The sequence below is a fragment of the Semicossyphus pulcher genome, unplaced genomic scaffold, assembly GCF_022749685.1.
Source record: "Semicossyphus pulcher isolate SPU_LCO1_2020_fin unplaced genomic scaffold, fSemPul1.0.p SCAF_8, whole genome shotgun sequence".
Taxonomy (NCBI): Eukaryota; Metazoa; Chordata; class Actinopteri; order Labriformes; family Labridae; genus Semicossyphus; species Semicossyphus pulcher.
Window position 1 is genome coordinate 19,941,598 of NW_027211759.1, and position 22,309 is coordinate 19,963,906.

General features: G+C 40.3%; 2 protein-coding genes and 1 non-coding gene across 4 annotated transcripts in view; 1 reads left to right on the forward strand and 2 right to left on the reverse strand.

The window, feature by feature from the left end:
- Positions 1 to 8,606, reverse strand: part of banp (BTG3 associated nuclear protein) — a 40,259-nt gene extending 31,653 nt beyond the window's left edge. For both annotated transcript variants that reach the window (XM_069686156.1, XM_069686155.1), the window contains exons 1-7: positions 8,519 to 8,606; positions 6,478 to 6,556; positions 6,242 to 6,351; positions 5,918 to 6,117; positions 5,614 to 5,703; positions 5,231 to 5,394; positions 2,012 to 2,251 (exon numbers count right to left, since the gene is read on the reverse strand). In XM_069686156.1, coding sequence (XP_069542257.1) covers positions 2,012 to 2,251; positions 5,231 to 5,394; positions 5,614 to 5,703; positions 5,918 to 6,117; positions 6,242 to 6,351; positions 6,478 to 6,547 — 874 coding nt within the window. In that variant the 5' untranslated portion in view covers positions 6,548 to 6,556; positions 8,519 to 8,606. The remainder of the gene's footprint in view (positions 1 to 2,011; positions 2,252 to 5,230; positions 5,395 to 5,613; positions 5,704 to 5,917; positions 6,118 to 6,241; positions 6,352 to 6,477; positions 6,557 to 8,518) is intronic.
- A 443-nt stretch (positions 8,607 to 9,049) lies between these two features.
- On the reverse strand, positions 9,050 to 9,122 carry trnar-acg (transfer RNA arginine (anticodon ACG)). The gene has a single exon. It is a non-coding gene; the product is annotated as a tRNA-Arg (tRNA).
- A 6,404-nt stretch (positions 9,123 to 15,526) lies between these two features.
- On the forward strand, positions 15,527 to 22,205 carry LOC138612706 (pyrethroid hydrolase Ces2e-like). The gene is made up of 8 exons (XM_069686108.1): positions 15,527 to 15,665; positions 17,681 to 17,873; positions 17,964 to 18,105; positions 18,296 to 18,429; positions 21,297 to 21,450; positions 21,589 to 21,693; positions 21,821 to 21,919; positions 22,023 to 22,205. Exons 1-8 carry the CDS (start codon positions 15,599 to 15,601, stop codon positions 22,203 to 22,205), a joined length of 1,077 nt encoding a protein of 358 aa, XP_069542209.1. The 5' UTR covers positions 15,527 to 15,598.
- The last annotated feature ends 104 nt before the right edge of the window (positions 22,206 to 22,309 follow it).

Here is a 22,309-nt window from a genome sequence, read left to right on the forward strand (position 1 = left end):
TTTCTATTATTCTAATGTGTTTTTGAATCACGTTGGTAAAGTTTGCTTTGTTTTAAAAATTATATACATATTTTAATTCAATTATTTTTCAGAGCCTCTCCTTCCTCCTGAAACGAACAAGCCGTTTTGCCATTCAAAGGTCAGACCTCGATTGGCTGCCAATATTTAGAGTGACCACTCCCACGTGGGGGAGCGGCCACGCTACACTGTCATTAAAAGTTGTAGAAAACATGGCTGCTCTGGGATCGGTTATTCGGCCTTATATGTACGAGCCGGAATCGCCAGGAGGTATCAGAACGGTAAGTTGAAATCTGACTTGACTACAAGCTAGTGCAAGAAGGCAGCCTGTGGTGAATGACGGTGAATGACGATTGGTCAATTTCAGGCAAAGCAAGGCTCTACGTTGAAACCTGCAGCTGTTCTGAACTTGATCTGAATGTTTTGAATTTCAGACGCTACCTTTTTAAAAATGTAACTCTGGAAAAACACAGAATTATGCAGTTTTCACGTTTTCACTGTTAACAATAAACACCCAAAAACCCATGCAGAGTATGAGAATATCCATTCAAAAGATACGGCCCCTTTAACAATGTCAGCATACAGTCCTATAGCCGACAAACAGCTTTCACAAAAGGTCCAATAGTTAAAGGAGATTGCAGCAGTCATAGCAAAATAAAGCTAGGTAGGTCCCAATAGAAATTGGCTTTCTTTCATCTGCAGTCCATGTACTCTGAAGGAAACAACTGTTATGATTCTGTTTACTTCTACTCCACATCCTTTGACAAGCAGTGTAAATACTGGTTTGTGACTGCGCCTCAGTCCTCCTTCGGTTACGTGCAGGTGGGACTTGATGCAGCTGTATTGGCTTGCTGTCTTCCTCACTGTAATGAACTCTGTAAAGTTGTTGAGCCGCTTGACAGCTCATTTCTACATAAATTAAAAATGCAGCTCCAGCCTCAGGACAGAAAAAGAGACAGGGGTGTAGCTCAGGGGTATCTGGGGATGGCAGTGAACGGCAGCCCTTTCACACCTGATCAGTCCTGTACAGGCAGGCACGTTGCTCCTTCATTCCTCCTCTTTTTTTCTTTTTTCTTTGGAAAGGTAGAATGAGTCACCCAAAAGTCACCTGGCCCTGCTCCAAGCCTCTGCATACCTCTATGTCAGGGCAAATCTGCATGTAACCACACACACCCAGACTGCTGGGAGGAAATACAGGTAACCAAGTACCCAAACAGTTACGTATGCCAGGGGGGACATTTACTGAAACCTCCTGCAGGGGGCACAAACTGCACTCTGATGGAAAGGCTGCAGCTAACACAGCCTCTCCTTACACTGTAACATAAACCTCGTACATATAACTTATAGCCAGAGAAATGTCATAAATATCCGTCTGTCTGCCGTCATAAACCTGACTCTGCTTAATCAGGAATCAAAGAGTTTGCTGGATTGAGGGTGACTCGGTTAGGATCTTTCAACCAGACATGTGCTTGTCATTTAGAGTCTGGTATGTTATAAAATGTGTTGCACATTTATGCGTGTGCGCAATGATGAATGCATGTTGTTGTAACCCGCTTTGGGAATACAGACTGCAGTCTATTTCTGTGTTCAATTTGATGCCGCTTCGTAATGAAACAGGGATGAAATGTGGGAAGGTCTCAGAGAGTTCATTTGTTGCTGCGAGGAGGCATGGATTTAAACCATGGATGAGTGAAATTCATTACTTTAAACTATGTAGTTCATGTAATAATAATAAGACAAACTGTATTTTTTAAACTGAAGTGGAAGTTGACAAAAAAATGTGCTACATTCAATTCCAAAGCTTAATGGGGTCCTTCAGTGCTAGCAGCTGGTTCTTTAAAAGATGCTCCTTTTAGGAAACTGTCCTGACATGGAATAATGTGTACCATCAGGTCTCCCTCCACTTTGTGAAAAAACGCTCACAAAGTGAAGCAGCTGGCATGAAACACTTTGCAATACAAAGTGCTTATGACGTCAACACAGGAGGACTCACAGCGAATGCCGTAGATCATGAGCGGGTCCAGCTGCTTCTTGCCGTGTTTGCCCTGGCCAGAGAGGTTCGACATGGCCTGGATCTCCCGATGAAACAGGTAGTCCAACAGCGTCAGTGCCATTTTCTCTGCAGTGCGGCAGTTTGTTGTGATGTGGAGCATGTCAGCTGGAGACACTGGGCAACGGACTCGCATCTCTGGGTTGTTCTCACATCCCAACCAGGTGCCAGCTGGGTAATCCTCTAGAGTAAACAAAAGAGGGAATCATACAAATCTACACAGCTCTCTTTTAGCAAACCTGCAATCTGTAAAAATACTCATATCTTTGGCAGTATGTTCATTCTAACATGCCTTCAATAATTAACTAACATAAACCTTGATCCACACTAAAATATCTACATGCATTTATACACAGGTTGACATAGAACACACTGGCACAAAAAAACTGAGATACTTCATATGATACAATAGCACCCCCATGTGGCAGTAAAGGAGAAGTAGGAGCATTTTGGGAAAACCTGTTATTATAAAGCAGAATATGTGGTTTAAGCTGTTTTCTCACAACGTATGTTCGATGTTAAGTGTACCAAACAGACAAACACACAAACAAAGCATGAGACACAATGCTCTGATCACCATATGGTACCACCTAGCTAATGCCGACTAAAGAAGTTTTATCATGGTAACCACAGCTGCACATAAATGAATAGTTGCCTTTGAAGATAACCAACAACTTCCCAAATCTAATGAAAATAACCAAAAATCAGTTAAATTAACAACAATGTGGACTTAGAAATGAACTATTCTCTCTCAGGCTCAGCCAGACTACTGAGGAAATTCACAGAAGAGTTAAAAATACCTATCAACACAGCCTGAGACCGAACCACAAGGACATGAACTTGACACATCAGCACAATTTGCTTTCTGTTCAAAATGGAAACCAGCTGAAGGAGGAATGTTAGTCAATATAACTAAAGCCATTCTCAAAAAAATGTCAAAAGCAATTATTTGGGATGTCAGTAGGGGGTCGAGTGGGTCGTCCACTGTTTAAAGGGCTTGCAGTGCAATCCTCAATTCCTCTTGTACACATATCAACGTGTCCTCGGGCAAGAGACGTGAACACACAGTGTCTAAGGCCCCTCAACACACCTGGTATTAACATGTGGTTTTCGTGATCGGATCACAAGTTGGCAGCCTTAACTACAGGTGTGAACTCTCCCTGGATGGATTGAGGAAGCATTCACATCCGATCTATCAGGCCACATATGGAGGTGGTCAGGGACGCATTTATCCACATACGTCTGGCAGTGTGTGCGCACATCTGTCCTGGGCCACACTAAGCACCGCCCACTCTCTCCGTATCCATGGCAACGATCATGTGGGAGACCAATCGCCTCTCATTCCTATGTGATTTAACATTTCTCTGCTGTTTCTCTTAAACATCTTATTTTATCAATTTCTCATGTCACTCCAGCACATGTAAATATAGATTTACACAGTGTGCACAGAAATCCAGACAGATCCTGTCTGTGTTTATTACTGCATCTAAGTTTTTAATACGGGACGATCCCGAACCGACGAGGGGGAGAGATGGCGCGGGTCGGAGATATGGTCCACAAGCAGTTTAAAAAAAAAGTGATCCACTTGCAGTTATCACCTATACCCGCTCCCTCCCTCTGTGCTCATGTGCAGCTCTCCCCCTCTCTGTGCTGTGAGTCTGCATCAGTGTTATTGTATTATATGATGTCTTTTAAAGTCTTATTAAGGTGAATGAGGCGTGTTCATTTGCATACAGAGCAAGTGGGATCCGATCACAAGTGGTCACTGAAGACACATTTGGAGACGCATTGAAGTACAAAGTGTGAATGCTAGAACTTAGAGCTGACCACTTGTGAGCGGATCACACAGGACACATGTTAATACCAGGGGCCTATACTACGAAGCGAGTTCAACATACCCAGGGTCTCTTTTCCTGATCTGGCTTCACTTGACCTGACAAAGGAGATCGCGCTAAACTGTCACACGATGCTGGTTATCAACGCGATAAGTCAACCCAGGGTTTCTATGAGCGCATTCACATTAAAGTGGCGTTGTTTGGAGCAAATCGTCAATCTAAACACGGGCAAGTCTTCCGTCAGCTGATCGGCATATTTTACAAACTCAGAGCAAACTTTGATTTTAGAAAGATATGAAGACGTTGCACATAATCCAGACTAAAATCCACTCAGCTTCAGCTGCTGAATGCAGGAAGGACAAATAGCAAAAAAAAAGCAGTCTGTGTAAATGCGCAAATATAATAGTAGCTATCACTGCTCCATCATTAGAGCACCATTTATTATAACACTCGTATAGCCTATTACATTAGGGTTAATACGTTGCACAGATGTATTTTCGTTGCGTTAATGACAGATTCTCTCAGCCCAGCCATATCAAAGGGACCCATGAAGCAAATAAAAAATAAACAGCCTATAAAACCACAATTTAAGTGGTAGTACGAATACTTACTTTATATCTTATGAGTACAAAAGTACTTCAGGCTTCATTTTTTTTATCAGTGTCTGCTGTGGATTTATAAGTAAAGCACAATAAATATATTTCATGAATATATTTCATGAAATCATACTGTAAAGAGGAAGTGTTTCACCGCTCTCTCTCCCTCCTACCACTAACGATCTGCTCACAGAGCTCCTAAATCAAGAGACCTGATGGGTCAGTAGGTGGTGCTTAGTTCAGGTTGATCTCTTGTCTCCGACATAACCTGCTCCGGAGCAGCAAAAGTTACCATGGTGATCTACCCCGTTAAGAAGTGAACCACCTTCGTAGTACTGAAAACTCAGAGTTAACCCTGAAGTAACCTCGATAACCGCAAATCCTGCTTCGTAGTTTACCCCCCAGGTGTGTTCAGGGCCTAACACCATACATTACAACATTGTAGATGGGACATTGATGGATTTCCTCTACAACATATTCATTTTAAACACTGGCTTGTTATAAGGGAGATGGGTGACTTGACCCTGGTGGTGCTGAGGAGTCACATAGAATGAAAAGTCTTGATCATGGCCAAAATCCAACAAAGGGCTGTTTGTTGTTGTTGTTGTTGTTGTTGTGGAAATAGCCAGTGCAGCCAATACGTTGATTCCAAATGACAGACAGTAAGAAAACAGGAATAATTACATACATCTGTGTTTTTCTGTCTCTACATCAGCTGTATGACAACATACCTTCTGAATTCAGTGTGATGAGTGTGACATTAGGCGTGTTGCTCGAATTGCCCCCATTAGAAACTGAGTCACTGGCCTCCGAGCCGCTCTCTTGTTCTTCCTGGCTCTCCTCCGGGCCCGGCACCTTCACTAAGATTGTGTTCTGCCTCTTCCTGGCCACCGTGCTGAAATGAAACAGAAAAATAAGATATCAGGTCCAACATCCACACAGATGATGGCAGTGGTCAAATTGTTTGAGTAATGCAGAGTCTCTGTAGGAGGGAGGAACATTTGATAACTGCTGATAACTCAGCCATTGTTTATGAGGCATAGTCTTGGGAAGGATTTGTGCATTTCAAACTGTAGTCCACAGTCAGCTTGAAGTGTAAATATGCGCCACTTACTTGCTGAGCAGGTTTTCCAGAGGGGTGTCTTCTTGGCCAGTGCCCTTTGGGTGTTCACTGCTCACTATCACATTTGTTTGTGGAACAACACTGAAGGAGTAGTTTCAAACACATTTGTTAACAAGCACATGTATGCATGCTTTGACCAGCCTAACATATGTTTAAGTACATGTAATAAAGTCTGCACCTGCTTTGGAAGAGAGTTCTAATCTATGTCCTTTTTCAACTCTAAGCCTGAATGTAGACCGTAGAGCGTTTTGATGAGTGCAAAAATAATGCTGATGGGCAAACACTTGCATCTTACCATCGCACTTTGTTCCAAGTTTGAGTGGCCCCCTGAGGAGACCCTGCCACCATAGGAACCTGGATAGGACTTTTTGCACAGGGCATCATGCTGTCCAGTTTGCGTCCAAGAGCTTTGCATGTTGCGTCCAGAGCCTGTAACTTTGACTCAATTCCCTCCAATCGCTGGGTGATTGATGCAGTAAAGGAGACCAAGAGGTTCTGGAAACACAAATATAAATATGCAGTCATTTTAATTCAACCCAAGAATAAAATCCTTTTCGCTTATTATAACGACATAAAAATGTATCAGCTTTAGACGGCGTCCATTTGTGAGAGCTGGTACCTTAATAAAAGATATGTCTTGGTTATTGTTGTTGTTCTCCTGGCTGTTGCTTAATTTCCTCCTTTTCTTATGAGGCTTGTCTTCGTCATCTTCATGATTGTCCAGCATTTCTAAATAAAAGAAGAGCAGCAGTGGATGTCTGTATCCAGCAATGCACCGTACACTAATAACAATACATATAAAATAATAAAGTAAAGTAAGTACTAAGTTTTCATATTGTGTCAAAGGAATCTTACCTGTATGGTCATCCTGGTTAAAATCCTCCACTGTGATTTGAACAATTTCATCCAACTCTTGTTCAGACATTGTTCACAACTGAAATATAATAAAGGGAAAACTTGATTAACGTACATTCTACTATAAGACACAATATTTTCCTGCTGTGTCCGTTGCTGCCTCTGCATTTATGTATATTATGCACCCAATATTTGACTACATGGTCAAACAACAACGACCCTGGGCACCTTTTAAGACCTGGAGTCCATTTTTCATCTGCTTTATGTGCATAACGAAAGGGATTGTGTATTGGACTGAACACTGCAAAACGCAGGTGACCACATAGCAGCAACGTGAATGTACCAATTATTTGTGGTTAATAATGAAAGAATAAAGCTGCATTGTTGATGAGGTGCTTCTTGTGCTACACCGCCTGAGTTGACAGGATGTGGGAAACAGTGTAATTACAGAGGCAGCAAAGCTGTTTCAATGACATGTGAAAACATCCTCAAGCCTACATATGCACATGAACTATTTGATAATGAATTATTTTTCTTCCATACTGACAGAAAGGCTGAGGTATGCCAATAAGTTAATTTCCCACTAAGCCTTTTTCTTTCTATGTAAACTATAGAATACGTAAATGTTCTTTTAACTTATTGGAGAGGTAAAAGTGGCTATTATACGGACCACTGAGCCAATATAATTCCCAATTAATTTATCTTGCTCTGACCATCTTTCAGTCTTATTGCACTACAACTTGACCAATAACTTAAATTGTTATTTGGATAAGATTATGCAATTGATTTTGAGGTGTGATGACAACTGTAGACTTCTTGAATTTGTCCTCTAAAAGCTTTCATCTGAAAAGATTTGCATGTTATGATAAAGTATATGAAGAGTGTGTTACATTTTAGACCACCTTAATCAAATAAAATGTACCCATTGCCTTGTTGTTGTTTTTTTAAAGAAAACTCACACTGATAACTGCAAGGACAGTCATGTTATAGAAATATACACACACCATGCCAAACAAACTACATTACATTTAATAGAATGAACATAAGGATGAATTTTACAAGTTTAATATTCACTTAAACTCTAGGTCAAATATGGAATGCGTTAACTGTGTATTTGTACAGGATGAAAATACAGGGACATTTCTCCTCAATAGAGAGAACCACTATCAAGACTGATTTAAAGTGCGAGTAACGTGTTTGTGTGTGAATGGGGAGAAATGGGAGATGAGATATCCAGCCATATGATATGGCAGCCTTTCAGCATATCAATTGTTTCTTAGAGTTACATGAGCAGGGCAGTTTTCCATTTTTAAATGCACATTGGTATTGTCGTAATGACAATGCAAATCATATCAATATTAATGACAGGAATAGACTTGAAACCGCAAAGTCGGATAGCATTTTATATGCATTGAGTTAGCCCTTATGATATGGCTAAACTGGGTTAAGTACAGCTGTATTGGCAGAACAACAGTTCCCATAATGCTTGTTTTTTGTTACGACCATGAAAATATAACTATGCGCCGGTTCGCTTGTTAGCCTGGCTGTTGACGGTTAGATTGATGCTGAATTATGTTATACCCCAGTTAGCATGATGGCTAACGGCTAGCTAACTGGGCGGGGGTCTCGATTCAAAGAACAAGCAAAACCAAACAAATATTTAAATTTTACGTGTAATTTTTCCATGCATTCAAGTTATTTACTTAAATAAGTTCGTGCTTACGTTTACCCAAAATACTCAATTTAACATTGGCGCCAGTTAACGATTCTGAACATAAACGCATACAAGCTAATGTTAGCTCGTCGTGCTAATCGGATTTGGAAGCTCGCGTGCTAACGGAAAAGCTACAGCAGTGAAAATGAGACGCTATTTAAGCTAGCGTTCCGGTTAGCATGCTAGTTGGGCCTGAAGGCCGACGAAACGTAATTCAAAAATTGTAAACTGTTGCAAGAAATAACAATAAAATATGAATTTGAGCCAGCTCCTTCTCCCCATTGCTGGCACACAACACATGTACCGTGTAAGATTGGGTTATATTACCATGTGAATGATGAATTCTCGTGTTGTTTGTAGAGATTCCGATAACGGCGCCGTTCCTCGCGAGAGATGAGCCTCTGCCTTCGTGTGTTTCTCACGTGGAGGGTCACTCACTCAGTCATTCAAGGCAGCTCTGACTGCTCGAAACTGTCTTTCTCCCGCTTAGTGGAAGTAGCATGCAAAATACAAGCATATATATATATATATATATATAATAATTACGCACTATGATCATTGTGCTAATTTACATTTTTAGACGGCCTAACTTACGTCAAATGTAACGTTATTACCACTAAAGGGATATGACTTATCTTTAGGCGGTTACTTTTGTTGTGCTACATACTGGTGATTATAAATGCACAGCTTGCTTACAGTCTTGTGGATTTTCCAAATCGACAATTTCTTTTAACACTGTCACCCAAATGCATGCACTTGTCCATGTTTAATTCCTAATCTGAAGCTACATGCCTTATCTGGGTGTATATGTTGCCTGATCGGGTGAAACAATGACACAAATTAGAAGAAAAACACGAACGAGCCAGCCAGGAGTCGAACCTAGAATCTTCTGATCCGTAGTCAGACGCGTTATCCATTGCGCCACTGGCCCAATCTGGCAACCCAAAGCACCACGTGATCAATTAAAGGGCAGTTACTAGTATTTATCTTGGTACTGACTATAACATAGGACCTATAAAAAACACACATTGGATACAAGTTGGGCTTACCACCTGTAAGTAGGAGATAGCCCATGACCTAAAAAGTCCTTCGACTACATTGTTCTAGACAGGCATAAGTTTTTCCGAAATTAATATGCCTTAAATATTTGTTAAATATACACAGAGGCTCAAAAAGTATTCATCCCACTTTGTTTTAACTTCTTCCTATCACTTTTAGTTTAAATGTAAAAAATGAAAGTTTTGAAAGTGAAGGAACCAAAATTCCACACATTGTATAATGATTTGTAGAGGTTAAAAAACTACCTCTTCCATTTGTTAAATTTTTGTTTTATAACATTAGTTTTGCAAATGTCTTACAAATCTAATGCATTTTCAGCAGACTTGTTTGTCATTAAAAATGTAATCACTAAAAAATAATAAAAAAGAGAAAGAAGAGGAGGCTCGTTTTGATCCGTCTTCTCTTCAAGTTTTTGCATCTTCTCTGGGACTGAGTCAGAAAGACAAACTGGTCCTTCTTTAAGTGCTGAACAGGTACCTGTTCCTTCAAATCAATTCTTAAGTAGTGCTCCTCTACTGCATACTTTGGCCAGTGCATGAGGCCCTTTCGGAGACCTACACACATTCAGAAGTTATGTTTATTGAACAGCTCATCCACAGGTTATGTCAGGAAGTGTCCATCAACATTTACAGGAAACTTAAATCTTTCATCCTTGAAAAAAAAAATTGTGTAAAAGCAAAAAATATTGAGATAAAGACAACATAAAAAAGCTACATAATAATAATCTTAGCAATTAAGCCTATATCAGTACTGCATTCAATAACTCACCTGCCCAATAGTCAGAATAGTGTTAACATCAGTGTTTCTCATACAATCAGCGTTCCAACACAAAAGGAATACTGACTAACATGTGCCATTGGTACAGGATCATTTGCTGAGAATAAATCCGTTGCAGCAGTGCCACTCTCTGCAATAGCATGGTGGAGCAATCCATTAGTCAATGGGGAAAAAAGCTGTTGATTCAAACCACATGAAAAAACATCTAATTTATTTATGAAGCACATATTAATACAGCAGTAGCTTAACCAAAATGCTGAACAAGGCACAAAGAAACAATACATAAGAATGGAAACAATGTCGAGAAATAATTAAACAGGAAGAGAGAAACACTACTAGTAGTACTATTTTTGCGATGGTTCAAAGCTGACAGAGACTGGCTTTTCCTACTGCAACTGATTGGTTTTATGTTTGGTTTTACGGGGGGATAGAGCTGAGCGTGGTCAAACAGCAAAAGAAAATGTTTTGCTTCTCAAAAATTTTACCTAATGGGAACATGTGTATAAAGAAGAAGATTGGGCCTAGTATGGTGCCCTGTGGGATCCCAGCTGTTAGATTGCCTGGAGAGGAGGTCAAATTGCCTTTGTTTACTGAAAGAGTTCTGTTCTTAAGATAGGACATGAACTGAAATACTGTAGCTAGAGTGCATTATAAAAATTAACAGTGCAGTCACATCTTTTTTAAATCTAAGAGCAATGCGTGCTTACTATTTTCATCAATGTCACTTTGCAATTAGATTAATCATTTCACTTACCGTGTGGGTCTGCAGCGACAGAGAGAAATACAACAGATATCCGAAAGAAAAAGTTTGCTTCACAGGAAACCTTTTCACCATGTCTGTTTTTTATTTTTGGAAAGTCTTTCACGTGTTTTCTTCACGTTTTTGTTATGCACTGATGGGGAGTCTTTTTTTATGCATCACTGTCCCAACTAATATCACTGTCACTGTTTTGTGAGTGAGTCATAATATTGGAAAGGCTGCCTGCAAAACAAAAACAATATCCCATTGAATGCAATAAAACTAAAGTAATGAGCCTGTTTGAAACATGTAGGAGTAGAAAGTACAGATATTTGTCTTCAAATGTAGGGAGTAAGAGTAAAAAGTTATTTAGAAAGATAAAAATTTAAAGTAAAGATACCAGAAAATGTCTCGACTTCCTACCTTGGCCATGTATCATTGCTGCAAAATGTCGACAGAATCTTCTTCAAACAATATTCTTGTTTTGTTTTGTTTTTTTATGATAAAATCATATCAAATCTTGGAACACATCGGCAACAATATATTCTCTGTGACTGACGTCCAACTTTGTGGGCTTTCAGTGTAGGCTGAGGTAAGCGCTAAAGGACATATAGCAAAGAGTATATTGCCGGTGACCTGCACTGTTTATGGTTGGTCTAGCAAGTTAAGAAGTGGGAATGGAGTTTGAGTTTTAGAGACACAAGAGTGATTATACTTACATACAGATATCTGTTATTAGTGTTCAATCAAAAGCTAAATCTTCGTCAGATGGCCACTTACGGGAGCGGAATGCCATTCTAACGGATTGTGTTTTGCCCCTTTTGCTCTTCCAATCAGACAGTTTTTCATGCATGATATGTCGTTTGTCAAAACTACTTGGTCTAAATGCACTACAAACGGAAACCAGACCACATCCCGTACCAAAATCCCTCCTGCCAAAGTGTCATTTTTGCAATGTGCGTGCAGTTGACCGCTCTGTTTTGGAGAAAAAAATTTAATTTTGATGTAGGCCTGCGTTAAGCCACGATTTTGTTTATAATGTCCCAAGCCCAGTCTGGAGGAGACTTGGAGTGATATGATTAATGCTGCATTCAACGGTACACTGTAACCGGCTAGCTGCGGCTAACCAAACAATTTCGGCACCGTTAGCCGGGAGAAGAGGGCGCGTACGCCGCCTACACCGGCGGAGATTGCCGTGAATTAAGCAAGAACAAAATTAATGCACCTGTTCACTCAGCACTGTGAAGCCACGGCCGGCTAGGGTAATAATACGTACCTTCAGCGGGAGGAAGAGACGAGCACACCGCCTATGCCCGCAGAGGCTTATAGAGTATAAACAAAATACCCACCGTTACCGGGAGCGGGAAGCACAAAGCTGACTTCATCGTTGAGGGTTGTAACACAACTTAACTTTGGCTAATTAGCTTCGGCGAAACACAGCCACTAATTTGCCAGGAATTTCATTAAAGCAAACACACGTACCTTACATCCATGGAGGGGAGTGTAGGTTTACCACACCGGTGTTGGGTATAAACAAAGAAAACAAACAAACCGTTTCCCGAAGAGGACTAGAAGGCGGCCGTAGCCCTTGGAGGGCGAAAAACTTAGCTGCTCCGACCGACACGGTCCCAAGGCTACTAGCGACTGTTATTGAGTAATCCAAGTTGTTATTCCTTTTCTTAGTAAGTTCCATACGATTAGCTTCGGCTAATGCTCTGGAGTACATGCAAACTGCACGCGAGAAGAAAAAAAGGAACAGAACCCTGGACGTCACCGGAAAATATAGCCTTTCTCGGGTCATCCAGTGGTCACTAGTGACATTGTTGGTATACATACTCAAACTGCGCATGCGCAAAGGGAATATTCAGTGCTTTAAGCACTGCCTCTGGCGGTCAGCAGGGATGAAATAGAACTCATGACAAGGGACAAAGTGACAATGTAAAACAAGAAATAATGATATTTGATATGATAATAACTGAACACCGAAACACAAGACAAAACCAGAACTAAACTAGAAACTCATGATAAACTCACTGAATCACAGGTTCTTATAAACAACCTCAATAGTGATTCTTTGTTCACCACTCAGAGAAATGAAGAGAAGAGAGATTTTCTATTTCTCAGTTAATTTTCTTTCTATTCAAAGAAATTGTGCCTATATGATTTCTAAAATAATTTCCGGTGAAAGCAAGGCCTTGCCCTACTTCCTTTTACGGTATTGGTAATGATTCCAGAGCAGTTTTCCCAAGTCTTCCACTTCTAAGCTAACTTCCATGCGGTAGAGCCTCGATATATTTTCGTTAAATATTTGTCAGTGATTCCAGAGTAGTTTTTCCAAGTCTTCCACTTACAAGCTAAAGAAAGAGAAAGAATGAACTCGGACTGGTGTAAGAGGTCTGATATCTATATTTCTGAGCAGAGGGTCCAGGTGTTACTTTGGGTGTTACCACCCACCAGCAATCCCTTCTACTTCTGCATATGTGTCTCCCTTAAGTCACAGAGATGTGTGTGCATGTGTTAATTGTCCCAAGTTGAACAAAAACATCCAAACAGAGTTCAAAAACCAGGCAAGCAACACAAGGAAATCAAGGCTTGAGAGTATGAACACACCAAGGTGACAATAATAACCTGGCAGAGGGTGGAAACACAGGAGTATTTATACAGGCCAGACTAATTACAAATCAGACACAGGTTTGGGGAAAAAACTGGCGGGAAACTGAACAATGGCAGGAAGTAATACTAGACATTCTACACGAGCACTAGGAAATGAAAACAGAACAAATGAAAACATAAAAACAAGTTAAACAGAAGTGAGTTAATTATTCATTGGCAAACTCCTTCAAACTTCAAACACCTGAAGCTGCTGCTGGGTGGCAGATGAGTTCAAGTGGACAGACAGTCACAAAGAAGAATGGGCAATACTGAAAGCCACTCTCACAACAGAGCTGGTGCAGACATTCTTCAAGCTGAATGAAAGACAAAGATATCCACTGAAAATTGGATTGGAGCTGAATTACTACAAGCTAATGGAGAGGATTGGAGGCCAGTCATCTGACCAAAGCCAAGTGCTGCAATACAGAAATTGTTTGCAACTAGGAATTCATTATTTACACAGATGTGTCTATGGTGGACCAATGTGTGTGGCAGACAAACCATTTATAGCCATAATCAATAAAAAACCTCTGCATGATGTCAGCGCAGATTTAAGGACTGACAATGGAGCTCACACAGCACACAGTGAGAGCTCTGCAGAGACTGATGTGAATCTGCAAGTTAAACTGATTACTGAATCACTGCTTTAGTCTAAAATGAAATCCCAGCAAATTGCAGCAGAAACAGAGAAAGAGAAAGGACTATAGGAATCACCAAGGAGCTGAATCAGGGTTGGCATAGAGGTGAATGTACACTGTATTACAACATTAAAACAGGGCTAAAAGTTATTTCTCAGTCACTGGGACCAGAGGTGCTAAAAAGCAGCATGAGGAGCAGCTTGATATTGAAGTATGTAAGACAGGACAGCCTGAACATGAGTTTAATGGTCTGGTGTAAATTCAGAAAGGATGATATTAAGCTGTTACACCTGTCTGAGCCATCAAGATTAGCCATTGACTAGCCATGTCAAGAAGTTGGCCCTGACCAGTTTAACTTGGATGAAAAGAATTCTGTGCTTGTGATCTGACAAGTCTGCTGGCCCTGTATTTATCATTAAATCTCTTTGCAAATAAATCCCTGAGGTATCTACAGTGACAATGGACCATGCGAGCTACGCAAGTTCCACAATTTTACAGAAGAAATGGTCTTCTGACATGTTTCTTCAAAACCCCTGCATAACCAGTCATTTGTTAGGAAGAGAAAGGAGTTCACATCGTCCAACAGCTGCACAGGAAACACAGGACAGTTGCACATGTACACATAGCTCTATTACACCTACAAGAAAACACCTTGTGTTTATGTCTGTGGTTGTAGGGAACACTGTGTGTACAGCTTATATCTAGAGAAATGGGAATGCAATGATTGAACTGCCCAAAGCCAGAGGTCAGTAACAAATAGCATTCTCACCTTTAAGCTACACATATGGTCAGTCTGTACATTTCATATGTAATATTTAAAAACCCAAGTTTCTTCATTTAGAATATTAAGTCTACATACATATCTATATAAACTTTTACACTATGAGCACATTTTAGAGCTGTACTTTTTCACTTTTACAATTATCAACCAAGCCCTCAAGTTCAGTTTTCTGTTGAGATTTGAGCAATGAACCTCTTAACCCAGTCACCAAATTTTGCAATACATTATGGTGCAACTGAGGGCATTTAGTAATTTGTGTAACTTCTCCCAAACTCCGCCCCGACATGCACACTGCAGGTACAACAGCTATACTATTTATACTGTAACCAACTACAATATTCCCAAGATGCCGTGAGGATCCTGTGTCAATCCCAAGATGCAGTGAGGCTCCTGTCTGTGTGGCTCATGGGAGTTGTTGTTCTTTAGTGCAAAAGAGATAGCTGTACAATTTTCATTGTTAAACTTCAATAATTCGGGACATAGCCTATGTTGCCCAGCATATGGACAGATGCGATTCCAACATCATGCTTTAGCTTCCCTTAAATGAGAAAAATGCATTGGAGCGGCCAGAGAAACGAGGGAAGTGTTGATCATCTGCTGTTGTGGCGACTGAGGTCTACGTCACAGCTTGGGCGTAATATTATATAAAAGCAGCAGTACTTAGTTCTCAGTCAGTCGGGGAAGGCTTTTCAGGAGGCAGCATTTACCTCTCTTTCTCTTTGCATAATACAGCTGTCTCGCAATCCTCTGAAACGACCACCATGAAGTTCCCTTCTTTCTTCTTTCTGGCGGCTCTTTTATTTCTCTCTGTTGCTGCAGACTCACGCGGTAAGTAGGAGTAAAACAATGTCAAGCGTTACTTTTAAAAGTGGAAAAACGTATGGCTGCACTGTTAATTTGTATAACTCTTGCTACAGTATTTAGGTAACTTTCATGTCTGTCATAGCACTGAACTCGGGAGTCACCGTTACGTTACCTGCTGGTATTTTAATACGCCTTCTGTCACCTTAGCTTACCTTTTACCTACTGCAGATACTGGCAGACCTCAAAGTGTTCAAAGGTGAAAAGACAATGCCATGGACCCAAGAAGGGTGCAACGTTTAATATGAGACTGACTGATAAACACATCATAATGTTGTGGAAGATTGCCAGAATGGAGCAATGTGAGTGGCTACATCCTGTTTTTAAAAGAGAAGTGTTTTTTCTTCTTTGCAACCTTGGAGTGTTTTCAGTTATCACTTCTTATGTCGTAAGATCTTAATCCCGAGGTCAGTTGTAGGCTATAACTTAGCCTTAGATCAACACAACTTTTCAAAGGTTCCATCATGGCATCCTGTCTTCACCCCTTGATGCACATCATGGATCAAAGGTGACTGGACTGAATGATTTTGCTTTAATTTGCAGGGTATGCGTTTAATTACTGAATATTTTGATATCCTCAAATAATCACAAACCATTACATTAGTGTTACTTTGTTTTTGCATAAAAAAACATTTTTAATTAACACAAAAATGACGAATGTACTGAAAGGGGACCTCAACAGGGCCCAAAATCACGCTAGCAGTTTATGATGTGTTATGCATAGGTCACTCCTGCAGTGTTGTTTCAAATGGGTGCACTTTGATCAAGAGGGGCCCTCTGTTAAGTCTCTAATGAATACTTAAAAAGTAAAGTATTAATTGCTTTTTGTGATGTCTGAATTTGCTCAGAAGCAATTAATTATACATAAGTATGGCTATATATTGTCTCTTTTTGACAAATAAGGTTGACTGGTGGGTAAATTTTGACCCATTTTTCACATGTTTAGTAAACGTAATTTCTTCAATAGATAACAGGACAGACACATTTATATAGTGAGTATCAAAGAAAATAGCAGATTAGTAGAATATCTATTGTAGTAGATAATTGTTTCTTAAAACCCCTGGTGATTACATAATTTTATTGAACAGATATCACAAAAAGAGATTTAGCTATTAAATCATATTAACATTGAACACAGGTCACCTTTTGCATCAAAGGGTTTTGAATATGCTGTGCTTCAGTGGGTTAATTAAATACCAACTAAATTAATTTAACCTCTTAAAGAATAAAACTTCACAATGATTTATAAATGCAATCAAGTCATTGACTGTATTGCACAACAGCATTAAGAGGGTGCAGCATTCTGTGTGCCAGAGTTGAACCAGGTTGTGACTCTTAACCTGACCAGCACAGATCTTAGTCTGAATAGATGACTGGGCGTGTTTTCCATGACTGTATTAATTGTTCCACCAAATAGTCTGCAGCAATAATCTTTTTAATAAAAAACAAACAAGTACTGTTGACATATTCATGATAAATATGTCAAAATCGTTTAGATTAATTATTAACTTATTTTACAGTAGTGACAAACTACATTTTGAAGGAAACTGTCTCAGAGCACAAAGTGATACATAGATTGCTTTTTTTTTCCAACCAACTTTTAAAACTAGTGATATTCAGTTTTGTACGATAAAACTGATTCAAAAAACACAGGTTGTCATATTTTAAAAAAGTGACAGTTTTCTTTAATCTGGGGATGAAGTCTTTGTTGGCTAAATTCATGTCCAACAACTAACTTTACCTATTTGTTTCAGTACTTGTTAGTTACATGTATTTGAGTTGGTCATACAAGCAGTATGTCAAACATTGGAGGACAGAAATGTATCTGTCACTTGGCTCTTCATTGCTGAAATCTAAGGAAAAGTTGTTGTACAATTCAACACTTTGGAGGATTATATGTGTCACTAAGCTATAATACACAATTAATTAATGAGTTGTGAAGTTTTAAGCCCGATTCTGACTCAGACTTCATATCCTGACAGCACCTGAGGTCCACACAGCGCTCGGGAGTCTGAGAGGCGAGTATGTGAGTGTAAAGGGGAAGGAGACTGGGGTCCATGCCTACCTTGGTATCCCATTCGCCAAGCCACCTGTAGGCCCTGCTCTGAGGCTGGCTGCACCTCAGCCTGTAGAGGGATGGAAAGGAATGAGAGACGCCACCCAGCAGCCACCCATGTAAGGCAGTCATGTGTTGTCAGTTCCACACTTGGACTGATCATGTTCAATATTTATTGATAAAACCTCCTTTTTCTTTCCTTTTTTTAGGTGTGTTCAGAATAAACAGTTTCTTCTTCAATTGCTTCAAAAAGTGAGTGACATGAAGGTAGAAATCCCGGACGTCTCAGAGGATTGCCTTTACCTCAACATTTACACTCCTGCAAACAGAGCTGACAATGCCAAGCTTCCGGTAAGAACCCCTTGCTGCTCAGTTACTGAGATTAAGAGTTGGATAGTGTTCTTGGGAGAGTTTCCTTGATCGCTTTTGTAGAATCCACAGTGTCAGTTTCAATAATGATGCTCGTATTTAAGACTGCAAAGAGATTGTCTTAGATTTATGATTTGTGGAAAAGATCAAGGGATTTGTATTATTTTATCAGGTTATGGTCTGGATCCATGGTGGAGGGTTTACTATCGGGTCAGCCTCAATGTATGATGGCTCCGCCTTGGCTGCTTATGAGGATGTGGTTGTGGTTCTGATCCAGTACCGCATGGGACTTCTGGGCTTTCTCAGGTATAAAGACAAGTCACTAAGCACAATGAATAACAGTGGAAAACAACTGTAGTGATAATGTCTATAATGTGATAATGTCTATCCATGTCTAATTAATCACTATAGGTAGTTTTTTTTGTTTAATGTAGATTATATTGTAATTGCATTTGTATATAAATAACATGAAGAGAAAGTAAAGGAACAAAATGCAGAAAGGGAGTGGTAGACAAACAGATTAGAAACAGCCTGACATTTGTTTCTGGGGCCTTGGGATGGTATTGAAAAATAAAAGAAACACATATCTTGGATAAGAAAATAGGTTCATGTATGGTATTAGATTTTAATAGGTAATTCCTTTCAATTTATTCAGGAGGCAGGAAGAGTGTAAACAGATTTCTATGTTTTTATTTTATTTGTGCTTGGATAACATAAAATTACCATGTAAATTATGGTAGTTTAAATCTTTCTATAATATGAACCTCCTGCAGGAAGTTCAATTCATTTATTATTTCAACTAATTATGTGTTTTTCTCTTATGAGTAAAGACACTCCCATGCGTTTTGCGTTGTTAAATGATAATAGTGCAACCTCTGCTGTCATATGTGAGCTTACTAATGCCATTCTTCTATTTTATTCTTCCTGTCCACCAGAGACAGTGCTTAACACTGGATATTATCTGACACTTGCAACTGTAGGTCAGGTATTTAATATCAACAAAACCATGTGTGACCTGAGATGACATAAGGCGCAGGACATACGATATACACCTATCAGCCATGACATTATGACCACTGATGAGTCGAGTGAATAACATTGATTATCTCGTTACAACGACTCCTGTCAGAGGGTGGGATCTGTTCGGCAGCAAGTGAACATTTTGTCCTCGAAGTTGATGTGTTAGAAGCAGGAAAAATGGGCAAGTTTAAGGATGTGAGCGACCTTGACATAGGCCAAATTGTGATGGCTAGACGACTGGGTCAGAGCATCTCCAAAATTGCAGCTCTTGTGGGGTGTTCTCGGTCTGCAGTGGTCAGTACCTACCAAAAGTGGTCAGGGTCATGGGTGGCCAAGGCTCATTGATGTGCATGGGGGGGGCGAAGGCTGGCCCATGTGGTCTGATCTAACAGAGGAGCTACTGTAGCTCAAACTGCTGGAAAAGTTAAGGCTGCTTCTGATAGAAAGGTGTCAGAACACACAGTGCATTGCAGTTTTTTGTGTATGGGGATGCATAGTCATAAACCGGACAGGGTGCCCATGCTGACCCCTGTCCACCACAGAAAACATTTACAATGGGCACGAGAGCATCAGAGCTGGCCTGGTCTGATGAATCACATTTTCTCTTAAATCATGTGGATGGCCAGGTGCATGTGCATCGCTCACCTGGGGAAGACATGGCACCAGGATGTACTGTGGGAAGAAGTCAAACTAGTGGAGGCAGTGTGATGCTTTGGGCGATGTTCTGCTGGGGAAACCTTGGGTCCTGCCATTCATGTGGATGTTACTTTGACACGTACCACCTACCTTATCATTGTTGCAGACCAAAGACACCCCAGACGGTATTCCTTAATGGCTATGGCCGCTTTCAGCAGGATGATGCGCCCTGCCACACTGCAGAAATGGTTCAGTTATGGTTTGAGGAACACAACAACGAGTTCAAGGTGTTGACTTAGCCTCTAAATTCCCCAGATCTCAATCCAATCAAGCATCTGTGGGATGTGCTGGACAAACAAGTCGGATTCATGGAGGCCCCACCTCGCAACTTACAAGACTTACAGGATCTGCTGCTGACGTCTTGGTGCCACATACCTCCGCAAACCTTCAGAGGTCCAGTGGAGTCCATGGCTCGATGGGTCAGGGCTGTTTTGGCAACAAAAGGGGACCTACACAATATTAGGCAGGTGGTCATAATGTTATGGTTGATCAGTGTATAAGTGTGGGAGTGGCATAAAGATGCCCTGTCTACAAGGGCTAGTTCTGTGAGAACATGCCTGGACAGAGGGAAGTAGGGGCTTTTGAGCCCAGGGTGCCTGCAGTTATTGTTATGGCACCTGAAACATGAATGCACTGAAATTCTTTGCAATTTGGTCTAACTAATCATTCTTCCAAAAGAGTTTGACTCTACCCACTCTAATCAGGTCAATGAGCTGGAAGCATATACCCCTCATGCCTGCAGGATAAATCTAATTTAGCTTTCGTCTCTCTGATAGCTGGTAAGTCTGCTCTGGGGGCCTTTGCAGAGGGGCATGCCCTGTCCAAACAGAGACTTTTCGGTTGGCTTGTCACCCCTCAATTTTTGGGGCTAGTAAATCTCGAGTATCTCAACTTCCTGAGCAGCGCAACAAGGCACACTATTAGGGTTATTTGTGCTGCAGGTAAACCATGTACCTTGGCCTGTTTGTACAGGGTTAATATCCCTTGTCTTTCAGGAACACTAACACTGCTCCAGGTAACATGGGTTTCCTCGTGACTATGTTGATTAGTCATCCAGTGTAAAGCACTGCCTCTGGGGAGAAATAAATAAATAGAACAAGAGTTATGTAACTACAGTTCTATGAATTCTGGATGACCACCACAATCCTCTATTACTCAGAATTTTGGCGAGAAGATTCCTACGCCCTGCATCATCTTAAGTCATAGGGTTTATTTCTTTGTGGCTGCTTGATGAAACTTTCAACTTTGATATCATATAGGCATTTTTACTGTTTCATCTCAAATTTCCAGAGGCTTTAAGTTAATAATTTAAAGAGTACTTGAATTTTTTGATTCATTTAAAAGTTTGATCAGTTTAGCCATGACCACTATAAGCAGTTTCAACTTTTCTAGCGTTGTACTCATCATGTCATAAAAGTACCACAGCCTGGTTGACTATAATTGTATGCTCTGTGCAGCACTGGAGATGAACACATGTCAGGGAACTTTGGCCTCTTGGACCAGGTAGAAGCTCTGAGGTGGATCAAGCAGCACATTCACAACTTTGGAGGAAACCCAGATTTAGTTACCGTATTTGGGGAGTCTGCTGGTGGAGTGAGCGTGTCCCTTCTGGTAAGGATACATTTCCGGATTCAGCACATAAAAAGAATATAATTATCTTTTGGCAAGTATTTCACAGTGATAGCACTGCTGTGCAAAGATACTTCTATCCACGCAACCATTCATTTTTTATGTGGCTTGAATCAACAGCTTCTTTCCCCCATGGCTGATGGACTGCTCCACCATGCCATTGCTGAGAGTGGCACTGCTGCAATGGATATACTCATGGCAAATGATCCTCGACCAGTCACACAGGTCGATTAAAAGTTTTTTATTTTTTATTTGTATAAGCTTTTTCATTGTCCACTACTCAGTATATCACAACTCAATATACATTTTATTTTTCTGAATTGCTGAGTTTACTTTCATGCTCTCTCCTCAGATCGTAGCAAATGTGTCCGGCTGTAGCCTCGACAGCTCAGAGAAGATCGCTGATTGCATGAGAAACATTGATCTTAATACTATTGTCACTCTTGGACAGGTGAGTTGTTATATACAATACTGTTATCGACAGGCTTGATAGGATTATAATTATGTAGCTTTTTATGTTGTCTTTTTTCTTTTACTCTCTTTATTCGCTCAAGGATGAAAGATTGAGATATCCTATAAATGTTGATGGACACTTCCTGACAAAACCTGCGGATGAGCTGCTCCACAAACATGAACTTCTCACTGTACCCTTCATGACGGGCATTACTAATGATGAAGGGGGCTGGTTACTTACTGATGTAAGTCTGAACGCTGAATTGTTATTGAAATTTGTGTGACTAAAAATGATTAATTAATGATTTGTGTAATTTCTAGGTGAAAAAAATATTTGTTTCACTTCTGTGTGTGTCTGAAATGTTAATTCCAGCTACATCTTCCCTTA

Coding starts and splice junctions, on each gene's coding strand:
- LOC138612706 (XM_069686108.1), top strand. CDS start 15,599: ATGAAGTTCCCTTCTTTCTTCTTTCTGGCGGCTCTTTTATTTCTCTCT. Junction 17,874..17,963: donor GCCACCCAGCAGCCACCCAT/GTAAGGCAGTCA, acceptor TCCTTTTTTTAG/GTGTGTTCAGAATAAACAGT. Junction 18,430..21,296: donor GGACTTCTGGGCTTTCTCAG/GTATAAAGACAA, acceptor TGCTCTGTGCAG/CACTGGAGATGAACACATGT.